This window comes from Coturnix japonica, chromosome 7 (genome assembly GCF_001577835.2).
Source record: "Coturnix japonica isolate 7356 chromosome 7, Coturnix japonica 2.1, whole genome shotgun sequence".
Taxonomy (NCBI): Eukaryota; Metazoa; Chordata; class Aves; order Galliformes; family Phasianidae; genus Coturnix; species Coturnix japonica.
Genome location: NC_029522.1, coordinates 31,192,513 through 31,209,774, shown reverse-complemented (window position 1 = coordinate 31,209,774; position 17,262 = coordinate 31,192,513). Strand labels below are relative to the sequence as shown.

At 42.3% G+C, this 17,262-nt stretch overlaps 1 protein-coding gene and 1 long non-coding RNA gene across 15 annotated transcripts in view; one reads left to right on the top strand and one right to left on the bottom strand.

Annotated features, from left to right (window-relative positions):
- The window catches only part of MBD5 (methyl-CpG binding domain protein 5), a 120,247-nt gene extending 119,564 nt beyond the window's left edge, over window positions 1–683 (top strand). For all 12 annotated transcript variants that reach the window (XM_015869254.2, XM_015869253.2, XM_015869252.2 and 9 more), the window contains one exon: window positions 41–683. In XM_015869254.2, coding sequence (XP_015724740.1) covers window positions 41–112 — 72 coding nt within the window. In that variant the 3' untranslated portion in view covers window positions 113–683. The remainder of the gene's footprint in view (window positions 1–40) is intronic.
- LOC107317055 lies at window positions 575–17,149 on the bottom strand. Of its 3 annotated transcripts, XR_001556703.2 has the most exons (8): window positions 14,949–17,149; window positions 14,092–14,196; window positions 8,959–9,082; window positions 7,568–7,688; window positions 6,987–7,139; window positions 6,094–6,224; window positions 5,516–5,575; window positions 575–4,229 (listed from the first exon to the last, which is right to left on the bottom strand). It is a non-coding gene; the product is annotated as an uncharacterized LOC107317055 (long non-coding RNA). The 3 variants fall into 3 exon arrangements; XR_004307975.1 differs by having other exon boundaries at window positions 7,568–9,082; XR_004307976.1 differs by having other exon boundaries at window positions 7,568–9,082; window positions 16,481–17,149.
- Window positions 17,150–17,262: the final 113 nt, after the last annotated feature.

The window sequence follows — 17,262 nt, the reverse complement described above, 5'->3', positions numbered from 1 at the left end:
CGGGTCTTCTCCACTAACCTGTGACTGTCCTTATTTCTAGGTCCACCAAATCCCACAGGGAGACAGACAAGTGAAGCCTCCAAAACCCAAGAGGAGGAAGATCTCTAGATAACATTGAATGTCTTTGTTACTGGTCCAGTACTTATCAAAACGAACGTGCACATAAGTCTGTATGTAGGTATTGATATAGACGTGGTTATATCAATATTTATATGAGGACGGCCGCCGCCGCGGGGTGCTACGTGGAGTGTGGTACAGTGGTGTGGATGATCAGGAGGGAGAGCGGTTGCTGGAAAAGCCAATCAGAAATCTGGGAAGGTTACAGTAACCATGTCAGATGATTACTGAGGGTTGGTTTTTGTTTTGTTTTGTTTTTTTGTTGGTTTTATTTTTGTTTTGTTTTGTTTTTTTCTATAATACTAAAATTGTGATTATAAGAAATAGTCCAAATGTTTCTGAGAAATTTTCATTGTGTATATAGATAATACAGAATTTCATGGTGATATCTGAAATGTAAATATTGTACAATATTGTCATGTACAAGCGTACCTAATGCACACTTTATCTTTTATTGTACAAAAAAAAAAAAAATAGTGTACAAAATTCTTTGGTTTCTATTGAGTACACATACAAGAGACTACCAGTGTAAAGTGATAAATAAAAATACAGCCTAAATGCTTTTATATGATAATGTAAAAGATGCTGTTTTTGTATTTAACAGCAGAGAGAAGGCATGATTATGTAATACCTTAATTATGACATACACTTCACGCCACTGAGTGTCCATTTATCCTGTCTGTTTGGAATGAACCTTGCCTGGAAGTACTGTACTCCATTTCAGGTCTCTGTAGGAGAGTGCAACCTTGCAGATTCCTAACGGGACGTGGGATCACAGCTCTAAGTAACGATTCAAAGGCTGCAACTGTTGGTTGCATTTTTATTTACTTAACTTTTAAAGTAGGAGGGTGTAGATTTTATTAAGGAAAAAGTAGATGGGCTATTTTAGTCAGCTATTTCTGTAGTTAAGGTTTCATAGCCACTTGCTAAACTAAAGAGTTTCTACCCCCAGTAACCCTGACCTCCGAGCACCTAGGTGGATTAGCTGCAATTACCTGACATGGTAAAGCATCGCGTTGGCTGTTAATGGTGCTCCAGCACACGATTGGTGCTGGCTGCAGATTGGTTTTGCAGAAGGCACGGCGTGCTCCCAGCGCTCGGAGAGGTAATCCCAGACCCATCTCACAGTCCTGAAACAGAAAATCAGGGGTGGCTTACAGAACTATTAGCAACAGTAATTTTTATCAGTATTATGTAACATATCAGATTTATTTTATTTAAAAAGAATTATTTATACCATTAACAGATTTCTTATATATATTAATGTGGCTGAAATGTGCAGGTTAAATCTATTAACCAAATTATTTATGTTATATTAAGTGAGAAATGTGAAACAAATGTAGAAGAAATTAATACACTACAGATTTAAAAGTCTAAAGCTATGAGCCATTATAAATTAACGAACGGAAGCGTAGCACAACGTTATTTCCATTCTAGCTCATACATTTTTCACATGGATGGTGGTGATGGCGATGGAAGCAGTGACACCCTCTGTCCTCAGGGCTTCCTGAAATAGCTCCCAGCTCACCGCTGTGGCCCCCGGGCACAGCCAGGGCCCCCCTCTGTCTTCCCCTGGCCCAGCACTGGCAGCAGTCGGCGTCCCGTTGGCTCCGGGAGCAGCAGCCCTGCATGCAGCCCGTGGCAGAGGCCAGCTGGCCCTGAGGACCCCAGCCCCCAGGGCTCCAGCGCAGAGCAGTCCCTCCAGGCTCACCGCTTCCTCGTGTCTCACCAAACAGCTCTTTCTCCTCCTTCCCCAGCCCGAGGGATTGCAATAGCTACACTGGCTACAGGGGCCTGGAGCAGGAGCCCTTCCTTCCGCGGGGTAGGTTCATTTGTCATGTGTGTAACACCACGGTCCTACATGCAGACTCATGTGGAGTGATTTTTTTTGTGTAGCGTAGTCGGCATTTTTATGTTCCAAGTTGATGTGTTTGTTCTGTTCCAAGAGTTGACGTTGTCCATCCCCATCGCAGCCTGCTTTGCTGCCGCGTGTCCCTCCTGTGTCGGATGCCCACGCCGCGGGTGTCCACATGCCTGTGTGCGTGCCTGGTTCCGTTCGGTTGGGTTCTGCCTTTGCTTTCTGTCCTAGAGTGGAGTTTGTATCGAGCAACCTTCTTTTGGCATCTAACTCCTTAGGTTTGTACTTCCTCACCAATGTATACTTTACATCGGTAGACTATGTAAAGTATTTTTGTGCACTTGATTTCATTGGTTAATGATGACATTGCTGTGGGTGCTAGGAGTAGTTTGTTTCAGTCCATACCATTTTTTTTTTCCTCTTTTAGAGCTTTCCTGGTTTCATGTAAGCAGTTAATGTAAATATTGTGAGCATTACAGGTCATGCGGTGTTGGAACATTTTAAGAAATGTTGCACCTACTTTACGATTAAAAAACTGGTCACTCGTACTTGAATTTTGCCCATAGAGCCATTTCTTTCTCTTTGCATTAAAGCATAATATACTTTTTTGATGGAGGCCCAACCCTTCTTTCTACCTTATTATTTTTTGTTTAATAAATCTCTATTTTTTCTAATAGAAGACTTAAAATGAAACTTTAAAATAATAATAATAATAATAATTAATAATACTTTTTGCCTACTTTCTAATTTAAGAGAGAATTCCTATATTTAAAAGGTGAAAAAAAAAAAAGGAAAAAAAAAAAGAAAAAAGGAAAAAAAAAACCTACTCCATTGTGGGAAGTGGAAGGAGAGGCTTTTGTCCGTCCGTGGCACAGTGACACAGAATCGCCCCGCGGCGCCGTGGCTCCCACTATTTATTTATTTATTGCTCCTCCACTCCGCGGTGCCGGCGCGGTTGGGGCGTTGCGATGAAAGGAAATCTTCCTCATTACTGTTATGGTGCGTTTTGTGAACACCATAAAAATAATAATAATAATAATAATGTTTTTCATTCGTTTCGATGGATTTTCTTCGTATTTTCACTTCTTGCAGAGAATGTTTGGTTGGAATCAGCTGCAAAAGTAAATATTCACAGAGGGAAAAAAGTAATACTGATTCCCACCTCTGCTGTCCCAGGTCTCATACTCACAGTCTAAGGATTTCGGGGTTAGAAGGAACGTAACATTACCAGGCATTTCCTAGCTGAGTTCTGCAGAAGGTTTCTACGTACTGTGATACCCTTTTGGAGTCCCTGAGTTTGATGGTATAGAAGTTGTTAGAGGGCTCGTGGTGGACTGAAGTACCTTAGGCCTGCTACCTTTCTTAGCTACATTTGTATTTTGCTATGTAGGGTTGTAATGTGAGAATTCCAGAAGAGCAGTAGCATAAAAGTGCTTTTCTATTTTTAAAAAAAGAAACCCATTCTAGACTTACTAAGAATTAGAAATTTTTTTAATATCAGTTTTGTAATTTTTGATAAAGTTGTCAATATTATGATTAAATCACCAGAAAAAAAAGTTCCTGTGATGTTCTCTTCGGGGCAGGGACTGTCTCCTCTCACTGCAAAACGCCAAGTACCACGGGATGCCCAGGCTTATATCAGGCCATGGGCACCGCTCTCCAATTCAATAGAAACCGACTGTGATAACATTCAGTTAAAGGCACTGAAGCCAAGTGAGTTTGCAGCTCAGCCCACAAGCCTGGGTCCAACCCTTAGTTTGTCCACATGAACGCGGGTAGCATCTGCAGGTAAGTTGGGAGCTGGCGGCTGCTGAGGCTTTAGCTGGTGGAATCCAGGCACAGAGCCACACCAGGACACGGCCATCAGCACCAGCAGCAAGCCCTCACACTGCAGGATGCCCTGAGAACCCGGTAACGGAGTGCCTTCAGTTCAGTGCTGATTTACAAAACCCAAAACACAAACAGGTAACTTAGCTCCAAATTCACTGCAAGCTCAGCTCAAACCAATGTCTAGAAGGCTTTGGAAGAACACTGGAGGCTCCCAAAAAGCCAGTGGTGGTGATGCGGCAGCCGTGTGCGCTGGGGGCTGGGGTTGGTGGGGAACGCAGAGAGCCAACACGTACCTGCTCCATGCTCAGATGCAGAGGTCAGACCTGGAGCTGTTTGCTGCCACTGTCAGTGCTGCTGCCACGTGCTGCCCATGCACTGGTACCCAGAAAGTCGCACCAACCTCTGCTGCAGGCTTGAACATGATCTGCAGATGAAAAAAGCACAGGGAACTGAAATGGCAGCACTTGCTATTTACTGCACAGTTGAGAGCTAAGCAGGGCTACGTCAGGCCTCCAGTTCCTTTCTCTCTCTCGTGTGCTTTGCTCTTTATTATTCATATTTATTATGAACACCTGAAAGAAGTTTTTGTTGTTGCTTTAAAAAAAATCAAAAATTCCATTTGACTACAAGCAGCCCCCACAAAACACAGGCTGGAGAGATTTCATCTCTCACATTTTTACCTGCTGTGAGATAAGAACTTGGCTGTAATTGAATGCTACTGCAACAGGAGATGATAAGGGCGAAGGATTTAGAACAGAAATTAAAAAACGAAGCACTTAAATAAAATAGAACAGTTCTTTCTGGAAATTTCTATTCCAGGAAAGATACAAAATCACAGGATCAGAGAATGGCTTAGGTTGGAAGAGACCTTAAACATCATCCAGTTCCATCCCCACAGAGAACGGGAATGGTTTCCCTCTCCATACTGTGGGCTCAGCTCAGTGCAGTGGCACAGCAGAGTTGGGACCCCGCACTCCTTTAAGTACCCAAAGGGAGCCTATAAACAGGAGGGGAGTTGACTCTCTGAAGGGGTAGATAACAGCAGGACATGGAGGAGGGCAGATTGAGGTTGGATGTTGGGGAAGTTCTGTACTATGAGAGGGGAAGGTGCTGGAACAACTGCCCAGAGGCTGTGGATGCCCCGTCCATTCCTGGAGCTGTTCAAGGCCAGGTTGGATGGGACCCTGGGCAGCCTGGGCTGGTATTCAATGTGGAGGTTGGTGGCCCTGCATGTGGTGGGGCGTTGGAGCTCAATGATCCTTGAGATCCCTTCCAACCCAACCATGCTGTGATTCTCCATCCTGCAGACAAACCCCAGGGAAGCGGTAGTGCCGGTTGTCGGGAGCCAGAGCAAGCAGCCATGTATCCTAAGAGCATGGAAGAATAAATGCTCCTCATTCAAAAAAACCCATAACTTCTACACACATGACTCCACGTTTACTTAACAGAAAGTGAACACTCAGGCAGGTGTGTAACCAGGTAGAGAAAGAAGCAGCAGAACCTGGCACAACTGAGAGCCACCCCAGCAACTGCAGCCTTCTCAGATGCTGCAACCGAGGGAAGAGGCCTAGAGAAGAGGCAGCTCCTGTTATCTGGCTTATATATTCATTTATTTTTCAGATCCAGGAAAAGAATTTGTTGCTTCTCTCTGATTTTTTCTGAGGTGAGAAAACATCATAACACATAACAAGTATTAGAGTTTGCCATTACCTGTGATCAGTCCTGGAAGTTCCTCTCTGCTTCTGAGGGACAAAAAGTGAACATTTACCCCTGAGAAATAAATAAAAACATTATCCTATTATTACTTCATTTAATTGTGGCTAAAAGGAGAATCTGTATTTCTGTGCTTTGGTTTAACACACCCATAGAGTTTCAGACAAAGCTGTGGTTCTTTGTGCCAATATGGCTACCAAAAAATATCTGAAAAAAAAAAAACAACCATCCCCTTAATGTGAAATTGCACTGCTTGGGCACAGGATTGTCCGCAGTGTTCACAAATAGGCGCCCCAGCCCTCAGCTGCCCACTTAATTATTGATATGTTGTTGTCTTGGGGATGCGGGGAAGGAACTTGGGGAGAAAGAGGGAAGACCTGGGAGAGGCTGGAGTGAAATCCTCGTCCCTGTCAGAGAGAGGCACGATGGTCCCAAAGTGACAGAATAAATCCTGCCCAAGTAGGCAGATAATTCTCAGCATATGACAGAGACCATCCGGTTGTCAGTAGCTGCTTCCCAGAAATAACCATGGAGCTCTATTAACCCATGTAGGAGAAAAAATGCACTGCAAGTACCCAGAAATGGTGACAGGTTTCACAAAGTCTTCTTTTGTGTTCCAGCCCAGAGGAAGGCAGTCAGTGCAGAGAGAAGAACTGCAGTACAGGTGACGAGCACTGGGTGTGTGAGGGGGATTCAAGCAGGAAACCTGGTGAGAAAAAAAAACCAACATAGTTAAAAATATCTAGAAACAAATCTTTGTCAGTATCTTGCTTACACTGTTAGTGTCGATCCCACCCTGGGACAGCTGTTCATTTGCTGACAACACCCGCTTGTCTCACACTTGCTGTTCCTTTTACAGATATTCAGTAATTTATGCTATAACAAATGGCATTAATACAAATTCAGTTTGGAAATTGGCACAGCTGCCCAGGGAGTGGGGGGGGGTCACTGTACTTGGGGTATCCCAGAGCCATGGGGATGTGGCACTGAAGGATGTGGGCAGTGGGCATATGGGGGTTGGGCTTGGGGATTTTTCAAGGGCTTTTCCAGCCTTAATGATTCCATGATTGTGTGAAATCAGGAGGATGGAGCACTTGGGATTTCAGCTACCATCATGAGATCCTTCTGTTAATTTGCTTTTTAAGTTATGAAAGTTATTGGCCCTTATGAGCCAAGTGTGGGCTCACAAATCCATGTGGGTTACCAGGAACCCCATAAACCAGTGAGGAGATTAACAGACATCCCCCTGAACTCCAGAAACAGAGGAATTGCTCTGTGCAGCTCCAAAGGGCTGGAGCTGTGCTGGCGCATGCTGCAAGGACTTCTTTTGCATAATTAAAGCCTGATCATGAATGTGATATTTTAAGTAGAAACTGAGCTAAAAGCAGTATAAACTAGAATAGAAAAAATACTTAAATTTAAAAATAAATATAAAAGAAACCATGGTGGAAGACCTGATGTTATGTACCTGTGCTTTGAGTTTGTGGCTATTGGTTCATCGGTGAAGTCTTCAAGGCAGGATGCAGAACAGGGCTCTGTCTCCAGGTGTGTGAATAAGTCAGGGACTGGCCCAGGCTGCTCTGCGAGCTTTAGGAAGGAACTCACTCCTAGGAACTCCCATCTAATGAGAAGCAGGAAAGATTTATACACTGTAGAATGTGCTACAGTAGCAGGAAAAATGATGCTGCAACACTTTATCCATTGGTGTGAGTTAAATGAGAAACTTTTCCTTGAGAAATAGGAAAGAAGACAGCTGGCCTGGGAGGGTCAGCCTAAGCACCCCTTTTGCTTCAACCAGTTGCAGATGAAGCATCAGTAAAAAAGACAGTGTTCCCTCAGCCTTTATGGATGATAAATTGGCTATGGTAGAATAGTTGAAATAGACAATAATGTCTTAGAATTAAAATTAGCTTTTAAAAGGAATAAACTGCAGGAGAGAAGAGGACAAGCGTGGTATTTGCAACTGTAATATCTGCAAAGCTGACACTAGAAGCAACAGGATAGAAAAGTAACAAAAACCAGCACCTTGGCTCCTACTTAAACACTCACTTGCTGAGGTTCTGTGCAGATCCTGAATCCAAGGGTATCTTCAAATCCTTTCTGTGCTGAGGTCACAGGTAAAAGGTGGAAGGGTGGAGAAGCCCTGGCAGCGATCTCATTTGCAGCTGTGCTAAGAGTGAAGAGGGATGAGTTTGTCTTAAAATGAGGCACATGTAGGCATGGAAACACGTGCCCAAACTACATGCGACTGTTGCCAAAATACCTGGGAGAGTCTTGGGAGAATTAGTTGGAAGCACAGTCGTGTTGCAAATGAAATCTGTACAGAGCATTTCTGTCATAAGCAAAGATGAAATTTTAGCACCGGTTCAGTTAAATGCGTATTTATACACTACAGAACAATGACAAAAATATCTGCATATGTACAGATTGATCTCCTCCCCTTAGAGCAGAGATAACGTTATTTCGGTTCATGCATATAAGGAAAGCAGCAAAGCACAGAAAGCAACAACTTATGAATTATTCAATATAAATGCCAGGTTTCAGTAGTAAATGTAGATGTAAACCTTTTTCTGAAAGGCTAAGCATTGCCATTAAGCAAGTCCATATGACACTACATCTGTTGGCTTTCTTTTATGTCATTTTATTTTATGTGAGTTTGGTAAAGTATTGGGAGTTTCGATATTAGACTTTTGATAACATTATTTCCCCAGTTTCTGCTGTCTGTTGATGTAATGTTTGATGAAGGGATGAGGTTGAGTCAGCAGCCACTTTAACTACCCAAGCTGTAAGGCTTCAAATGAGGATTTGTCTTTGTGGAGGAACTGTAGTGGAGTGAAGCCCCCACACACTGAATGCAAGGAGTCCAATAAATGTGATTAGTAGCCATTATCTCAGTCACCTCCTGGTCTGACACATGCACATGGTATCATACAGGACGGTTTCTGAGTCAGTCTGTAAAGATTTCTTCCACATATGCAGGGAAAATACATCTGGATACAAATCTCTGGGTCTGCCCTTGAATCTGAACTCATCGATGTCTCCAGATTTTTTCTGTGAGCTGCTTTTTGGTCCTGCTCACAACAGAGTGGAACTCAGACCCATTTGTCCATTTTCTTCTGTATTTCTTTAATTTCAGTGTTGTCCCCCAGTAGCTGCACTCAAAGCTGGTTTAACTACTTGCAGCACGGGGTAACAGTGATGTTCACTGGAAGAGCTGGGAGGTGCCTGTTACTTTGCAAACAGATGAGAGGACTGTGCCAGGGGATTCCTATCTGCTCCGTGCAATCAATCTGCCCAAGTATTTCTATAGCTCTCATTATCCTGCTTGCCTGCAGGATAAGAAACTTAGAACAATTGCCCATTGTCAGTTTATGAAACAACTTTTTCATACTCCTTCCCCAAAGACTAAATACTTAATTAAAGAAATTAAAATTAATTACGGAATCTGTACAGTGAGATGCTATCGCACCAGTCCCCGGTCGGAGCACTCGGCTGTGTGGAGCTGGGATATGAACCAGTCCTCAGGAGCAGAGTCCTCTGTGCTTCTACTTCAGAGATCGTTTCCTGTTAAGCAATAGAGAAACATAAAATAGGCAAAGTGAGTTTCTAGCAAACCTCAAAGCATCTCTGTGTGTATCCTAGTGATTGCTCGTACTGTGTAAGAGAGAAGTTGAAAGCAAGCCAAATTCCAAAGGACATTAATGTCATATTTCTATTAATTAGTTGTAATATGAAGATGTTGCCACCAACTATTTACAGTGATCCTCTTCTTCTTAGCTGCCTTGTATGGGTATCTTAAGTATCTAATGGATATGAGAATGAATTCGTTCCATACGAGCTGAACTACTCCCTGCTCCCAACCAACCTAGCAAGCCCTCACATCAACTGCTTGTACTTCTTATATACTCATATATACATAATTCTTAGGAGATAGAATTAGTATCTGACACTAAGTTTCAGGCTGTGAATTCTGAATACAGAAAATAGGTACAACAAAATATAGTGTTATAAGGCATGCAGGTGATTGAGGTGATCACTGGGCTGGTGACTGACTTCTGTATTTGGAGACCCAGAAACCTGATCTCTTAGCTGAGGAATATGCCTGGCAGCACTAAAGCACCTATTTCTATTTCTAAAGCACCTATTGCCTGCGCTATTGAGATAAGTTTAGTTGTAGCATGGGACTTTCAGAACAGCTCCAGCTGGTTCTTAACTAGCCCTACAGTGCTGATCATTTTGTCCCTGAATAACATGGTATGTGTGCCTCCTTCAATGGGATTTACATCTTTGGAGGACTTCAGCTATCCTCTCTTTTGAGCAGTCCTGATCCACAGCTAGATCAGCTACAGACCAAAGGCAGTTGGTATTTCCCAACAGAAGCCACAATAAGCATCCCTTCTTTTCTTGCCCATTTGTTTTGTGATCTTGCTCAAATAAGAGCACAGACAAAGAATGAGAAGATCTGATTTTCAGTATTGCTGATGTTGTTGGGAGTACTTGCATTACCACATTACAACCTGTTCTTGCTCTGCTGTCCAGTACTGGATGAATAGTTGCTTTCCTACATCACTGTGCAATAAACTATATAACATTCTGGAAAAACATAATGACATTTTGTCAAAGTTCCATCTTCTGCTAGGACACAGTTTAGTGGAAGTCTCCTTTAACAGCCTGAGTTGTGTTTTCCCCTGTGACAGTACTTGGCTCTGTGTTACAAAACATGGACCACTACGAATAATGATTCTCTCATGACTCCAGAGGTAACTCAAAGGAAGTTTATATTGAAGAAATATGTTGGATTTCAGTCTTTTCATGACAGCTGTAGCTGATTCAATTGTTGTTACTAAAGAATATTCATACAAGTTTCCATCTCTGTCTTTTTAGAATCTTCTTTTCCAATTTTGCATAACAATTTGCCAACTTTGATCTCTGTGTATCTTACAGACCCTTCCTACTGATGTCAGCAAATGTCATTTGTTGATTGCGTATTTCTTCTCAGATCAGCCATTAGTCTTTGTTTTAAGACAGTTAATTGTTGCTATAGTTCTGATCTGTATTTCAGACAAACATATGTTAACTCGGTTTGTTGCAATTGACGAGTGAGGGTATATATTGGGAAGTGGTGTGGGTTTGAAGTGGGATTTGCTTTGATATTTCTGTGCAAATCCATGTGATAGCTCACTGACTCACATAGCTGAAAATAGGTAATGATATCAACTACAGAATTCTTTATAGTTGGTTTTTTTTTTTCTTTTCCTTTTCTTGCTTAGCTAGCTGCTCCTCAACAAATCCAGGTCATTATTCAAATCTGTGCTCAGATTAAAATGCCAGATAGCATCATTCTTACTCATTGATGAATCACACTGGAGCAAATTTTGGTCCCACTGAACAAGCTATGTGTTGGCTTAGTCATAAGTCTGTTTGGCAAATCACGTGTCATGCTTCGATGAAGCACTTGCTTAAAATCATTACTTTTGAAATATATTCTTGAAAATTTGCATGTAAGGAGATTTAAGCCAGTTTATATATTTAAGATTATACTGGATATTTCTCAAAGCAAAACTAGAGAACTGAAAATTCTACCTGAAATACAGGCCCAGTTGTTATCCCAAAAATATCCTTTAACTTGCGTTAATCAGAGAGGAACCAAAGGAGTTATGACTATTGAACACAATATTAATCTGTCCTTTTAGAATACAATTAACTGCTGTTAAAACATGAGTTGCTAGTGAAATGACCTGTTCTGTGTTGTTAAAGTGTTCTCAAAACCTTCTCCTTACCATTCTTTGCTGGTTCTGTTATGTATGTAGATACAGACACATTATTTACCAGGTACAGGCTGTCGTGCTGAGCCACAGCAGAAGAGTGAAGTTGTCAGAGTAACCACGAGACTGCAGAAGAGGCTGAGAACAAATCTCAGGCAACTTCTTGCATCCCCAACAAGAGCAAACTTCAGGAGCAAAACAGAGAGTGAACCATGAACAGACGTTAACAACATACCTAAACGGACTGCAGGACATACCTGAAATTAAACGTGTTTCATCGAGTCTGTTCCTAAATTAATCTTAAGTATTGTTTTTTTGGAAGTGCCTGGTAACAAACAGCTGCAGTGGGTGTGGTGATGCCAGCCTGGCTGCCTGCCACTAACCACACCTACGGGAGCAGAGCACTCAGTATCCCCACATCCTGTGCTCTGGTGCTGCTGACATCAAGTTGACCTTTCTCAAAGATATTGGTGTGTTGCTTGCTGCTTTTCCTATGAAAATAGCAAAGTTGCACTGAATCTTTTATCCTGTCACCAAATGGCTCCTTAACCAAGAGGGCTGTTGTGCCCAGGATAGCAGGGATTTATCTGAAATTGCAGTTTTAGAACATGGGCATATAAACTAGGTAATGTAAGCAAAAACATTTCCCCAAAAAAACTCTTAAAAGAGAGTGCTTGTGAAATTTCAGTGAAAGGAAGTGCAGGAACCACAGTTGAGGAACTGCGAGGTGCTACAACAACCATGGGTCTGGTGTTTTCGCTGAGCATTATGAAGCTACAAAGAATAGACCCTGTGATGGGGAGATGATGGTTAGAGTGGTGTCTTATAATCCAAATAGTCTACAATGCCTCAAAACACAGCATGATCCACAGGGAGAAGTGGCATCACACCTGATGCTGTAGAAGGCAACAGATCTTCCTTGAGCTGGAGGAACACAAAGCAACCACTGAGAAGTCTGTCCCTGCAGTGGAAAGAATACCTGTGTTGTTCATCAGTGAATTAATAATACCAACAACGAGCAAAGACCTATGGTTTCTTTTTTGTGGTTGTCTTGTCATACATTGGATCTGTTCCCTTTCAAATTGGCAATCAGAGAAGAACAAACCATTTTATTAAACAGGTGCCGGCAGGAAAAGAAAGCTGCCTGCAATGGAACTGTGATTTGCCAATTCAGAATATTTTAATATGTTCTGGGTGACACAAGGGCACTGTTTTATTAATAATCCTTTGAGTTGGTCAACTTGATACCTGAAATTAAAGTCATGTATACGAAACTCATCAGCACACAAAATAATCAAGGTTGAACAAGTTAAGGAATACAAATATTGCTGCAGGACACCCAAAGCCCCATTCTCTGCAGGGAAAATGGTGTTCATAGAAACTCCTGGTGGTCAGGAGCTTGGAGAGCTGAGCACGTAATGCTGATTATTTTAGCACTGCTTCAGCTTGAATTCCTATCACACACTAACCACACATATCACTGAAGGAAAGTAAGACAGAAAATAAACAGGAAAATCTTAAAACAGAGGTAAGAGCTCCCTTCATGGTTTGCTCTTTGAGGAGAAGATATGTTGTGGGTTTTTCTTGTTTCAGCACTTATCGCAGTAAGTATATGCAACTAATATGTAAGCAGAGCTTTTGGGATAGGTAGAGCAGACCTGCATTCATAGACTGTGGAAGGTTTCCTCATCACTGGTACACACTGCTCACTGACAGGCAAACCTGAGTTGTACGTTCAGTTTCAGCTCACAGGTATCATTCCATTACAAGGCAACAGATACTTCTGAGTTAAACACAATATCTTCTGATGGCTCAGCAAGTCCATCTGCATCTTGGATGCTGAGTGGCATCTACCTCAGTAACTGCAAAATACTTGAGCCACACCTGACAATGTGAAATCGCTGAATGTTTGTAAAAAAGGGAATTAGATAAAAATTAGAGGAATCCTTCAGAACCAAACCAATAATTAATCTTTCTGTCTTTCTGCTTCAGATTTGTCATATAAGAAAAATGACTATTTTTTAACTTTCCTTGCTGGTTTCTTATGTGTATCTTCTGTCTCACAAATTGCTCTCATGCACATCCTTTCTCAAACTCCTATCTGTTAAAAATCTAATGAGGCCTAGGGGAGCATTTGGTTAAAAATAGATTAAAAGACTTTCTTCAAGCTTAGGTAAGATTTATATTATCAGCACTTTGGGGAGGAAAACAGCATTTTGGGCAGGAAAACTTAAGATTTTGCGCATCAGGAGTATCAGAAAGTTTGATACCAAATCTAAACCTGGGAGTTCAAGAAAAGCTCACAATTCCTGAGCAAATGCTGAATGCTTGGGAGAAACTGGAAAGGGTTAATTCGGGCTTCTTAAAGATCTGTACTAAAACTCCAGTATTGTCGTTTATTTCATTCAATACATTTCTGAATTTCTCCTTTGTTTCTATGAATGATTAGTGACACCATTCACATCAGTACTGAACTAGACACTGTTTTGTCTTACAAGATTTTTCCTACACTTGGTGTAGCCAGGAACTCTTGGTGTCCTGATATTTAATCTCACAGACATTATTCAGGATGCCAGGGTTAGAAATTCCCTATAATCCCTATAATCAAGTGCTGCATATCGCACTATTACTAAAGCCTTCGTGGTAAGGCTCAGTAGCACACAGCAAACCTTGCCAAAAGCTTTCTTGCGTTACATCACCGTGCCTCATGGTTGGGTAACACAGAAAGTGAAATGCCTGCAACTCGTTTTCTAGTACTGTTGAACAATGCCTGTCTCTTCAGATGTTGTCCCACATGATATGACTTACCTTTTCTGTTCTTTTCTTATTTTCAGCTATTTTCAGCTGCTCCCATTCCTCTGCATACCAACTCTCCTGACCTGCTGGTTGCCATGTATGCATCACTAGCATTTCCTTTAAAACAAAAGAAATTACTTATGAAGATAAACACCTCTTCCTACCAATCATTATTCTATGTACACTGAAGAGCTGACAATAGGAACAGCTTACTTAAAAGACTCAGTAGAATAGCCTGCAGTCCTCCCTCTTCACCAATGACCTGTGCTGGAACCAAGATCCTTGCAGTGCCCTCATCCCACTGGAAGGGGTGTATAGGTGCAAGCACTTTCCTCATCCATCTGAAATGAGGTAGCACTGAGCTATCAAAGGTTTCACCATCTCAGCTTGCAGTTATCTAACAGGAATAAAGGTACAGCAGCACACACATCCTTCCACATGTCCACGCTTGCTGTGGCCGCTGTGTAAGCACTGCTGAGACTCATCATAGTGAATGCAGGCACAGAGAAGTGCTCTGCCCATGAGCTGCCTTAGCAGACCCTGAGGTGACCCTGAGCACCCCTGGTGATTCCATTCACCCTCAGTGAGATGGTCTTACTGCACCTCTCCAGCAGAGAGATAAATATATGAATATATATACTAAACAATTTTTCTTCAGGGTTTTTCATTCCTATTTGACTACATATTTTTATGGTAGTTGCACATATGTTGCCTTGAGCTATCACTAAATTGCATTTGCAGTTTTCCAAAGCTTTCATATGCAACTCAAACACGAAGGCATCACCTTACCCTACTGACTTTCATGTCCTCCTGCTATGTCTACTCTATGCCATGCCAACACTTCAGTTCCTCTTTTAACCCTTTAATACCTTTCCATCTTAATGAAGCTTAGTTTTGCAGACAGGTGCTGTTATGTCTGTACACCAAACCCGAGCTCAGGACACGAGGAGAAGGCTCTACACATCCAGCTTCAGGAATATGTAATCAGACACAGCTGTATGAAGCTCAAGTCAGTGTGAAACAAAAGCTTCCAGGGGTGTGACTGGGATTACTCACAGTGAGACACAAGTACTGAACATCCAGAAATGCCTTTTATAATTGAACTAATGTCTCTCTTTACCCCTGCCTGCTCCTGGCTCTCCATCATTTGAGTTCACATCCTTAAAGTGGTGTCTTCCCAAGGCAGGCTTTGGGATGCACCACACCACCCACCTCAAAGGGAAACATGCTCTTCACTCTTTCAAGAAAGGTTTGACTGTGATCGAAAAAAACTAAGTGGGGAGAAGCTGAATGTGTAAGAAAGCAAACTTTGCAAACTTCTCCCACCTTTCCAGGGAATAATACTGTACCAGATCCATGTCTGCATTATAAGAGCCTTCTGCATGTTTAAAAAAGCCCTTTGCAAGGAACTACAGAAACTTGAAGCTTGGATACACTTCTACATCTGTATGTTCACTGCATAAATGACAAGAGAAGACTAAAAACTTATGTTATCGGGAATTTATGCACAGAGAATACAGTACAAACTGCACCGCCTCTGCACTATTCATTGTCAATGTGACACTTTCCTTTTCCTTTTCACTTTTCTTGGAACCAAGCTAATATTTCTGTCTCTAGAATAAAAGCAATGGTGTTGAGAGACACTTGTTTTTCTCTTGCCTCTGATGAGCTCTACACATGAAAGATGCCTTTCCCACTCTGCTGCTTCAGATCAGGCTGAACCAAATCCTATCAGCCCCAGAACTGGGTGGGCAGGAAAAATGCTGCCGTTTTTATCAGCGTGACAAATGACTTTATCTGGACTACTGTTCCAGAAAGCAGCGCTTGCTGTGATGTTATAGGGAAGCACGCAGCTTTTAGAGTATTTCTGTTCTGCGTATTTCCTGGTTTCTTACTTCAACTGATGCATGCAAATGCGTTTTTAGAAAGCAGCTCCACTTCTAACCTTAAGGTAAAATTCAGCAGAACAAGGAAGGTTTTAGAAGGAAAGGGAGCACCCCACGCTGCCGGGGCAGTTTTTCACAGGTTCCACTTTAGGAAAATTCCTGCACCGTTCTGGGCTCTGAATTAAAATCCCACAGTTTTCATGTTCTGTGATTCTTGTTTTTCTGGCTGGCCTAACAATGCCTCAGAAGTGGCAGAACGTGCGGGATTTGGTGACTTTGTTAACACAAGCTGAGGAGCTCCTCAGAACGCAATGATTCTGCAGAAGATACCAAACAGATCTTGCATTTGCCTTGCAAGCTGTGAGACGCTGGGATAAGTTTGTGTATGTCTGTAAACACGATGTTTCATGTTTCTCTCTGCTCAATGTTTCTGGGTGGCATAGTAAATATCCCTTTGTAAGGCCTACTGTTACTTTCAAAACCTTAGCGGCAGGAATACAATACTCATTACGTACCAATTACAACAGTGATTTCCTCGTTCCAGGCATAACCACTGGTTTCCTCTTTACCAGTCGCTGCACTGCAAGGCTGCCTTGTTCCTGGTGGTAAAACAAGCTGCACTGAGTCACACACAGCACATGCCTTGCAGCAGCGAAAGCTGCGCTGCACAGAGACCAGGAAGAGAGCAGCTCCACCAGTCCCGCACCTCATCTGGTTCTGCTTAGTGCCAAAGGCTTCTTGTTTTGTTTGCTTTTGTTGTGTTGAGGGGAAGGGAGAAACAACAGGAGAGAGCAGTTGTGTGTCCTGAGAGAAATAAGGATCCATGCTGGGATTTCCTCATATGCCACGAGAGGTTTGGTATTTCATGCTATTTATCTCCTGCTCACTTTCATATTTTGTGGTTAACGACACAGATAAAGCTGTTCCATCCAAGCCACAAGGCAGCCTGCCCACCTGGCTGTGAGCACCTGAGCCAGGGGACTGAGGGAAACATGTCACATCTTCACTGCTGTATGCACAAGATGACACCATGCCATGTTGGTGCTGCTGCTCTGAAATCTCCCCTACACCCTGGTGTGTTGAACACCAAAGCAGACACCACTTCACTCACTGTTCATCTTTTTCAATGTTAAACATAGTCAAATCCAGGCTGGATGTGGCTCTGGGCAGCCTGGGCTGCTGGTTGGTGACCCTGCACACAGCAGGGGGTTGAAACAAAATGAGCATTGTGGCCCTTTTCAACCCAGGCCATTCTATGATTCTATGATTCAAATATGTTCAAATCAGTGGTGATTTC